General features: G+C 39.7%; 1 protein-coding gene across 1 annotated transcript; it reads left to right on the top strand.

The window, feature by feature from the left end:
- Positions 1–223: 223 nt before the first annotated feature.
- On the top strand, positions 224–10,414 carry pld2 (phospholipase D2). Its single transcript, XM_079565498.1, has 24 exons — positions 224–320; positions 2,377–2,533; positions 2,625–2,752; positions 3,268–3,410; positions 3,506–3,599; positions 3,682–3,747; positions 3,822–3,880; positions 3,950–4,195; positions 4,281–4,424; positions 4,503–4,586; positions 4,666–4,744; positions 4,811–4,921; positions 5,016–5,204; positions 5,273–5,423; positions 5,497–5,615; positions 5,698–5,811; positions 6,933–7,037; positions 7,260–7,348; positions 7,440–7,553; positions 7,641–7,687; positions 7,920–8,054; positions 8,568–8,721; positions 8,813–8,930; positions 9,010–10,414. Exons 2-24 carry the CDS (start codon positions 2,401–2,403, stop codon positions 9,232–9,234), a joined length of 2,847 nt encoding a protein of 948 aa, XP_079421624.1. The 5' UTR covers positions 224–320; positions 2,377–2,400; the 3' UTR covers positions 9,235–10,414.
- Positions 10,415–10,836: the final 422 nt, after the last annotated feature.

The raw sequence follows: 10,836 nt of genomic DNA on the forward strand, positions 1-10,836 counted from the left end.
AACCGAAGTAGCCTTTGTCCTTCCACATAACACTTTGTTAAAGCTTCAACATGCGCCACTGTCATGCCACACATGTTCCCCATGTCACTTTTCTGTACGAGCCGCAGCTTTCCCTTTTGGCTTTTGCCTGAGCAGTTCACAGGGCTGTCGGTGGGCGGCGCTTAGATCAATGTGCTCATCGGCTAGTAAGAATACAAATGAGCTTTCTTTTACGATGAAAGAAACGTTTTCCTTGGTATTTGCTCTTTCCACGCTCCGTACACTCAGACCGGACACGTTTCTGCGTAGAGACGTTGCTGTTTCCCAATGATCCTCCAGAGGTAAGTCTCGGTCATCGCCTGAAGACAGATACAGCTCTTTTATCAAGCTAGCAGCTCCGTGCGATCAAATGAAAACTTATGAACGTCACACTGAGAAACTACACAGACTCAGCATCACTGGAACGAGCCGCGAAGTTGTTTTGACCTGTGTTTGTTTGTCATGTGAACTTTGTGTTTAGCTCCCATTATTTTGTGGAATGCGAAGCCATAGGAAACGGGCAATGGGTGGAGACCAAAACTCACAATTAAAGCACATATTTAATACTTTAATCTGGGAATTTTGCGTGGATTTTTGTTAGATCGCCTCATTTCGCGGGTTAGGTAGGTTTGTTTATGGGGATGTCTACAAATAGCCGATTTCTCAACTTTTTTTGTGCGTAATTTTCCGTCTGACTGACTGGCGATCGTGTCAAGTGACAATGACAACGTGTGATTCATTCCCTAAAGGTTCTATGAAAGACACTGCTTGTGTATAACATGTTCATTCAAACCACCTTAAGACTGTATTGATACTTAATTACATGTTATGGGACGCGTCCAATGGACCACATGCATGTCGAGTGTACATTGTAACATAATTATGAAAAGTTTGCTGAGTTGATACAATGTTGCAACAGTAAGGAAAAGTAAAACGTGTATAAACCCAGGATATTTGTACCCATGTAGCCTAAGTATATGGTTACCGTTTATTTTGGTTGCAATCCAGTCCTTGGAGTCAGCCTGAGGTGTGGCTGAGGGCGATTGTTCAGTGTAACCAGACCCATGCGTGGAGGTGCGCTGCTGGTCAGACCTGAACACACCTTTACCTGGTTCACAGCTCATCAGCAGCCGTGGCGACTATATGAGCCCAATAACTCTAGATAACGAAAAGTATGTCTACGAGTCATATGTCAGGGGAGCCCAAAGTGTGGCCTAGGGGACAAATGCGGCCTTCAAACCCATTTTTGGTGGCCCTCGGGCTTCTTGCTGAATTGACACATATCGCGAGACATGGTACTTTTTCTGTCAAGTGGACAATCCAACTTTGGGTCTGAGAATGATTTGCGAGTAATGTAATAATAATGTAGTGTAATGTATTATTAAAATGATTGATGTGATACTGTACTGATGATGTACATGGATGTACTACAACAGTGATTTGATTCAATCCTCAATTGTTTAAGTTCAATTTTTCCTGTTGAAACAAATAAATATAGCTTTTATTGTTATATTTGCTAGTAATAGGCAAGAAAGACCCCAATGCTGTCAGCTTCAGTATCATTTAACATAAACATCTTCCGCTGTTCTCCACCCAACTCCAAATGCTTCCACAGCCACAGATTGAGATTGACCAAAGTTGAGACTGTGATTTCAATTAAAGTTAGATTCATAGCACAGTCGTAATATCATAAAGTGATATTCAATTTTGCCCCTGCAACACATGTTTCCTTTACGTTTCTGAATTACAATCTGTGGCCTTTTTTGTGTTTGTAAAACTTTGCCACTTTGTCTCTGGGGAATTTGACTCTAGTGTGTGATTTAGTTACAGCTTCCTCCGGACTTCCATGCTTTGGAATTCAGTGATGATGTAATACTAACGTGATCGAGAAAGTGGCCTAAGTTTATTTGTTTTTTTGTGGTTCTGGCCCAGCATGCAGTGGCCTGTAGATTACACCTTGCTCTCGCCTGAGCTAACCTCAAATTTCCCACATTGATCTACTGCGTCACCTCCTATTCTCTCAGTCTGTCACACACACAACATGCGCTTCCTATTTGCCACCGTGTTGCCATGGAAACCGGCAGCCATTCAGAGACTTTCACCCACGCACACTCGATATGGCTCCTCCGGTGCAAGCTTTATCCTTTTCTTACCATCCAGCAATGCCACCTGAAAAAAAACATGACAAATTGCAGTTTATTTTGGCGTTTCCGGCAGTATTTTTACTTTTACATGTACATATTTTAGTTGGAGAGCAATGAACCTTGCCGTGTCTCTACTTTAATAGAGCAAATACATTGGTCTTGATTTGGGTGTTTCATATGTGTGTGTACAATAATTGCATGCTCTGTGTTTCAGGTAATCTGCTAACTCAGTACGACCATGGCAGGAGCAGAAGGTGTAATAGAGCCTTTAGCTCATGCTACCTCTGCGAACAAAGTCAGCACAAGACGCTTCTCACATGACATCCATGTTCTCAGTCCAGATGAGGTAGATGGCCTCATGTCCAGCTGTGGTAAATGCATCTTTAAACCTTGTCTATTCTGTACATGTTATTTCGTACAATTTAATGGACTAAAAAAAAATGTCTCGCCTGTGAATCACAGATGGTCGTCCATTCCATGTGGTTCATCATCTTCCAGAAATAAAAGAGAAGGGCATTCCCTATTTGATTCCTGGGGTTCCCATCACATGCCATGTGGACAATACAGAGAAATACACCACACGCTCCAAGGTACAAGTGAAGTCAAAGATGCATTATGGAACTTTTTATGTGACTCCGCAGCCGTGTGGGTGGTTAGCATGGCACCTTTACTTTCCATTACAGGCCTCTGTGATGCTCCAGGATCAATTGTTTTTAGAGTTTCTGGTAGTTTTTTCCTACTGATGAAACTTCACCAGAAAATCTACAAAACAATTGATCCTGCAGTGTTGTAGATGGCACCAAGATGGAAAGTAAAGGCGCCATGCTAGCCACCTATATAACCATGGGGTCATGAAAAGGTAAACTATGCATAAATATTAAGCTTTTTAAAAATGCACTTTTTAAGTAAGGAGACTTTATTTGTTGTGTGCTTTTCAGAATTGAAAGTGCTTTACATGCACAATACGGATAAACAATGCAGAACAATATAGAATATATGCTATCCACAAAATGAATATTGGATTTATCCGTGTTGATGAAACTTATTGAATGTATGTCATTGTCCCGGTAGATTAAATGCTAATTAATTGTAAATCTGGATGCAGGTGCATGTGGGGACTCTGTACACTGTGCGCCTCACACATGGACCTTTCCACTGGACGGTAAAGAGGAAGTACAAGCACTTTCAGGAGCTCCATCGAGACTTGTACAAACACAAAATGATGCTCCACTTTATGCCGTTGGGAAAGTAAGTATTCTTGATATATTTCCTGTGCACAACAGAAATCTAAGGGTCAGCTTACTCGGGCTGTAAAAAGTTTGAATATTCAAATTGTTGTACAGATTTGCAAAGGAGAGGCAAATGCTGAGAAACATGTCTGAGGAAATGCCCAGTCTGCATGGGACTGAACGTACAAGAAGAACATCAAGCAAAATGGTATTAAATTGGTTTGAAAGTCATGCACCGGAGTCAACAAATACAGAAAATTATTACATGTATCTTTCTTATATGGCTACAGAAATACCTTGAAGAATACCTGAATGGTTTGCTGGAAAATAGATTTTGTAGGAATGACCACAGCATGGTATGAAATATGGCTGTCATATTGACCAATGAACATAAACTTTATAGGGTTTTAACTTATTTTGTTTCTTCTAGCTGGAATTCCTTTCAGTGGGTGCTCTTTCCTTCGTCAGTGATCTTGGACCAAAGGGACTGTAAGTTACACTACTATTGATAATGATTTTTAAACATTTGACTTAACGCTTTTTTGCTGCACGTGTTAGTGAGGGCCCCATCGTGAAGAAGTCAGGGGGTCATCGGATTCAGGGCCTGAACTGCTTTGGCCACCACCAGATTTGCTTCCGCTGGTCGCGCCGCTGGCTTGTAGTAAAGGACTCTTTCCTGTTGTACATGAACAGGGACAAAGGCAAAATAAACTTTGTGCTGCTCTTCGACCCAGAGTTCAAAGTGAAAGTGGGCCGTGCGTACACTGACACTACACATGGAGTGTGCATAGAGAACTTCGCCCGGTAAGTCTCAACTGGACATTCTCTTCTGGTCTCATGAGCAGGACTTTACATGGGTTTATATGTGTGTGTGTGTTTGTGTGTTCAGGAGCTTAATTATCAAGTGCAGCAGCTACAGACAAACCCACTGGTGGAGCCATGAAATCAACCGTTTGGCAGATTCCTGTGACTACATCAAGCCACAACGCTTTGGAGGTTTTGCGCCGCCACGAGAAAACACTCTCACAAAATGGTCAGAAAAGATGCACAAACAGTTTGGTCTCAATCTAATTTCATTTAGTTTACAGCTTTTTTAATTTGCCGTGTATAGGTACGTGAATGGGAGTGGATACTTTTCCGACTTGGCTGATGCACTTGAACAAGCCAAGGAGGAGATCTTCATTACAGACTGGTGGTTAGTATTCTGAAATAGATTGCAAAAGTTGTGAGATTAAATTGATTGATTATTTGCTTTTTTATATTCTTTTATTTAGGCTCAGTCCTGAAATACACCTAAAGAGACCAGCAACAGACAATTACTGGCGGCTGGATCAGATACTCAGACGCAAAGCAGTATGCAGCCTTCCTGTTCGTTTGTTCGACTACTTTTACATCATTTTAATCCATTTATTTCTACAGGAACAAGGAGTCAAAATTTGTGTCATGCTGTACAAAGAGGTAGAGCTTGCACTTGGCATCAACAGCGAGCACAGTAAGAGAGTCCTCATGGATTTGCACCCCAACATCAAAGTTAGTTTGCCAGTATTTTGGGCTGTTCCTTATTACTGCATATTCAGACACCTTGCCATTAATTAATGATGAATTCTTCCTTTGTGTTTGTCAGGTTATGCGTCACCCAGACCATGTGTCTTCTGTTGTGTTCCTCTGGGCTCATCATGAGAAAATGGTGGCTATTGACCAAACGGTGGGTTTTGTTGGAGGCCTCGACCTGGCCTTTGGGCGCTGGGATGACGGTCACTACAGACTCACTGATCTGGGAACAGCAAACGGCACTGTAAAGGAAAATTCAGCTGTAAGCGAAGCAATTATTGTATTATATCCATCAACAAACCAGCGCAAATAACCTGTGTGCTTCTGCAGAAACCTGAGGTGGATTGTCCTGCATCTGAAGTGGTACAGGAAGCAGAGACTCAACCTGAGGATCTGGCTGGCAACACCAAACTGTGGCTTGGTAAAGACTACAGCAACTTTGTCAAAAAAGATTGGGTTCAGCTGGACAAACCGTTTGAAGGTGCACAATCTGCCTCAACATTAAACATTTATGTCTTAGTGTTTCATACTAAACATGTACCTTTGTTGTGTAGATAACATTGATCGTACACAAGTGCCTCGCATGCCATGGCGTGATCTTGCAGCAAATCTTCATGGAAGAGCTGCCAGAGATTTAGCGCGTCATTTCATTCAGCGGTGGAACTTCACTAAGGTCATTGTCTTTTATTGCTTATTCAACTCAAAATACTGAGTGAAACATTTGTGTTTCATATACAGGATTATTTGTTTTTCAGATTTTTAAGAACAAATACAAGGATGATTTTTACCCATACCTTCTTCCCAAGTCTCAGTGCACCGCTGATGATTTACCGTTCACAGTACCTGGGACCAGCAAAGCCAAAGTCCAGGTAAAACAACATCCTGCTTTAGGACATTTCAAAGCTTTACCTTATAAGATGGTATTGTAAATAAATACTATTCTATTGTTATGATGTGGTTTGACGAGATTTGGACCATTCAGGTGACACATTGTGAAACTTTAAGGTGTGGGTTAGGCAAGTTTGCTTGGAGGAGGGCCAAGTTTCTTCATTGTAAAAAGACCAAGCGCCAAACCTGCCAATTTCAGCTCAAAGTAAAGACTCTTTACACATGCCAGCGTCGTACATACATGACCTAATTGAGTGTTCTGTTTGGAAATTTTGAAAGAATTTTAAATATTTTTCACATTTTTCGAGTACTTTAACAGGCATTTGTTCTCTGTTTTGTATAACAATATTATATTTCAAATCATCAAAATCATTTTGACAGCCAGAGGTTCAATGATTTGCCTACTCCTGCTTTAAGGGGTATCTTTAAAGACACAGGACAGTTCTGCTGGTCCTTAAGCCGTTTTCTGGCATTGACTCATAGCACACATTCTACATTGCAGGGAGCCACACAAAAACATGTGACATTTTGCTCTGAAAGTTCAGCCATTCTTTCTCTTAGCTCCTGATGCTAGTGGCTACTCATACAACTCCCAAGATATCCAAGAAATAAGTTTTTGATTTCCATTTGTTCCGGTGCGGAAGTTAAACATTTTATTCCATTCAACAATAGTCTATATAAATGCTTCAAAATCTGTCGTGGCCAATCTTGTTTAATAAAAGAGTGCATTTAACAAAGTGGCATTGTGTTCGTATTGTTAAAACTATTGCTAAACAAACAAACATGCAGAAAAATAGTATTTTTACTCTCTGGTTTCTCTTAATCACACAAACAGACTCTAGGTGTAAGATAACAATAGCTTTTGTTGCATGTTGTTTTTTCTCCTGAGGGTGGTGGCCTGAAACTCATCCTGATCATGCTCCTCACCCTGGTTAGGCTGTAACTCTGTATCAGGCCTTAACGTTACTGCTTTACAGATTTCCCAAAGTACTTAAACACTTATCAATTGAAAATGAATAAATCAAAGGGTACAAAAATGTTGGCTAATGTTTTAAATATATATTCTTGATAAATTTAACATCAGTGTAAGTGTATGTTGTAGATCTTGCGGTCGGCTGATCGGTGGTCTACAGGAACATGTGAAAACTCCATCCTGAGCGCTTACCTTCACGCCATTGAGAACAGTGAGCACTACATCTACATTGAGGTAACTGTCTTCATAAAATATATATGTGTCACATATAAAATATATATGTGGCAGAGACTGATCCACTGGGCCAATTGTAATTTTTTACGCAAATTAACTCCTTAAAATGCAATAAACAGCTGATATGTTTTATTTACTCTTTGTTGTACTTAATTACTTTGCATTAACTCAATGATTTTGCTGACTACTTTCTATATGAAATCTTCCATATAATGTGCACAGAATCAGTTTTTCATCAGCTGCTCAGATGGAAGGACTGTGTACAATGGGATCGGAGATGCAATAGTGAACAGGGTTCTTCGCGCACACAGGTCTAACTATATATTACTGCCATTGCTACTTGATAAACATTAACATTTGATATGTTTATTTAACATCAAATGTTCTTATATTGGCTCACAGGGAACAGAAGAAGTTCAGAGTTTTTATTGTGATTCCTTTGCTTCCTGGCTTTGAGGGGGATGTCACTTCAGGAGAGGCAAATGCTATCAATGCCATACTGCACTTTACTTACAGGTGCATCTCTAATTTGTCACATGTGTTGAAATCAGAATTTCACTCCAATTTTAGATTTGTCAATGGTGATTTTACTTTTATTTTCAGGACACTAAGTCGTGGAGAATTTTCGATTCTGTCGAGGCTTGGTGAAAGTAAGTTTTCTTTCACTTTTGACCTCTTTATGAACAATAATGTAAACCCTCCACATTGACCTCTTTTGTTTTCCTTCTAACATGTCTCTTTTTCCTTTACATCTATAAACTGCAGTCTCTGATCATAGGTATTCTCTTTCCATGTCTTTTTCATCCTTTGTCATTTGCATGACATCATCTGTCACATATTGAGTATTTTTAATGTGGGTAACGTTTTTCTGGTTCTCTGTAGTTAAAGAACGTTGGACTGAGTACATCACAGTGTGTGGCGTGAGGACTCATGCCCAGCTCTCGCAGTCCATGGTGACTGAGTTCATCTACATTCACAGCAAGGCCCTCATCGCTGATGATCGCTGCTACATAATTGGTGGGTGGGTTAGTACCCTCTTTGAGGTCCTTAATAATTCTGGATCAACAAGAGGTAATTTCAGAGCAGAGTAAAATAGGTAAATTAAATTTAAACCTCAAATGGTTTGAAATACAAAAAACAGAAAAGGATTTCGCACATCAAATATTTTAGGCAGGTGCGTTTTCCTCGATCAGGAAAAATCATGCGCACTGCCTAACTTGCAACATATATTTTATATATTAAGGACATCATGTCAACGATTCTGCAATATGGCCTTCATCAGGCAATGTATACATTATATATATATATATATATATATATATATATATATATATATATTATATATATATATATATATATATATAATTATTATAATAATAATAATAATAATAATAATAATAATAATAATAATAATAATAATTTAGAGAAAACTAGACTGGCGAATGGATTTTAAGATGCAAACTTTTAAGTAGTAAAATGAGTTGACAGCATTAAGAACAGATATTAAATGCTTGTGCTCTTTTGTGCCAGGATCTGCCAACATAAATGACCGTAGCATGCTGGGAAGTAGAGATAGCGAGCTGGCAGTGTTTGTTGAAGATGAAGAAAGAGTCCCATCTGTGATGGATGGACAAGAGTACCAGGCCGGACCTATCACACTGGCTCTGCGCAAACAGTGCTTTGGGTGAGGACATGTGATTTCAGGCTATTGCCATGACTGGAGTTATACATGTATGGATGGTTGTATTGATTGAAGTACTTTATGTTTGAATTAGTGTCCTTGTGGGAGCTGCTTCTAATCCCAGCATCAATATTGACGATCCGATCAGTGATGAGTTTTTCTTTTCGGTCTGGAATCAAGCTGCTCGGCAAAATGACATCATCTATGATAGGGTAATTATTATGATATATTGTGGATATGTTTAGATGTTCCTCATGGTGAACAGGTGTGATGATGATTGTCTGTACACAGGTCTTTAAATGCTTGCCCTGTGACAAAGCACACTCCATGCGTGAGCTGAAAGAGTACTCATGTGTGGGCCGTCTGTGCGACACTGACCCGGAGCAGGCCGCTGAGGAGCTGAAGGCTATTCGAGGGCTGCTGGTGCACTTCCCTCTGAAGTATCTGAATGCAGAGAACCTGCTGCCTCCACTGAACACAAAAGAAGGCATGGCTCCTGTGGGCCTTTGGACATAGTGACATTAGAAGTCAGTCTTCATAGTGTAGCTCTTTCACATGTTGTCCAATTAGTCAAGTTCAGCAATAACACTTCACTCCCTTCTAAAATGAACACATGAACTGATGACTTTTTAAAGTTATGATGCATTTTTTATTGTCTCCACCAGTTATACTAACTGTTAGCTCTTTATGTGATCTGTATTCATCACTTACTAACCGGTTTCATCACTGTGACTAGAGATGTTTCATAACGTCTACAGTGCAATCCCAGTGTGGAAACAGACTGCAACTTTGGGCACATTCACTGACATGCGGGTCCAAGGTGGAGCAGGAGTGTATAGATGAGCATCTCACACAATCAGGGAACATAGTGTACAGTTATTGGTGCAAGGTTTTTTAGTGGGTGGCTGTGTCTCTCAGTCTTCCTTTCTCTCTCTCTCACTCCCTCCGAGGTTTCACCTCTCGCTGCAGTGCCAGCAAATCTGTCAGAACATTTGTGGTTGTTATGGTGACGGATATAAAGAGATGACTAGATTGTAGCTGAAATAAAAGCCTGGATCAGGCAGAAAGAGAGAGGGTCTAAATAAGGATATTCTACCGGAAACCAGCAGCTACAAATGTGTCAACAGAAAGCTGACTGTACTTGTGAATCCAGCATCCTTTTAATAGTTTTAAATATGTGAACCGCTGAAAGAACTGTAGATTCGAGGGAAGAGTACAAGATAATTTTAGGGTTGATATTGTTATTATAATCCCCAACAGTGTGTGCATTATTATTTCAGAGCAATGAGTGTTGTCCAATACAGAACATTCCTCTCCTTAAAGGAAAAAAGCCTGTGTGAATCGAAGACACTACTTTTCAACAGCACAACCACCAAGTGCCATGTTCAGCTCTTCTGTTTTACTGTATCTATATCAGAGATTATATGCAGTGTTCTAACTTATATATGATGTTCAATTTTCTATTCATTTTAACACACTTTAATGTAAACTAAAATGAAATTAATCACATTATTGACTCTCCCAGAAGTGGCCTAAATAAGTTACTGGTCTTCCAGAGGTATTTTAAGTGAAAATGTTACTGAAAACCCAATGCCCCACATTGCACAAAGTGGCATGGAACAAGCATCTTTGTCATACACTGAGAGCCAACTTTATTGGTGATGTATTACTAATAGGAAAATAACTGTGCCTTTCATCTGTTTGTTAAGGCCTGCAATATAGTGTGGTCTTAAAAACGTATGATAAATGTGTCCACAAGTCTGAGGACTGGAGAATCCGTATGGATATATGCATTTTTTAGTTTTTTTTTCCTTTCTCTTTGACAAGCACATAGACTAAATACATGGTTATATCTGTGGTATTATGTTATAATAATTTGAACACTCCCACTTTATATTCTACTGTCAGCATTGTGTTTTCAATAAAGGACTGAAATGTATGCAAAATGGTTCAAAGCGTCATGTTTATTGGCTCTCACTATATGAATTTACATCCTTTGCATTTGTTTTGTTCTTTTGATCCAAAGCTTTTGCTCGTTATTTTATAATGGTCGGCTATGGTCAAAGTGCGGATCATGCACTGGCGCAGTTTTTCAATTACAGTTGTCGTTTGTCCCTG

This window comes from Gobius niger (genome assembly GCF_951799975.1).
Source record: "Gobius niger genome assembly, chromosome: 11".
In the NCBI taxonomy this organism is placed as follows: Eukaryota; Metazoa; Chordata; class Actinopteri; order Gobiiformes; family Gobiidae; genus Gobius; species Gobius niger.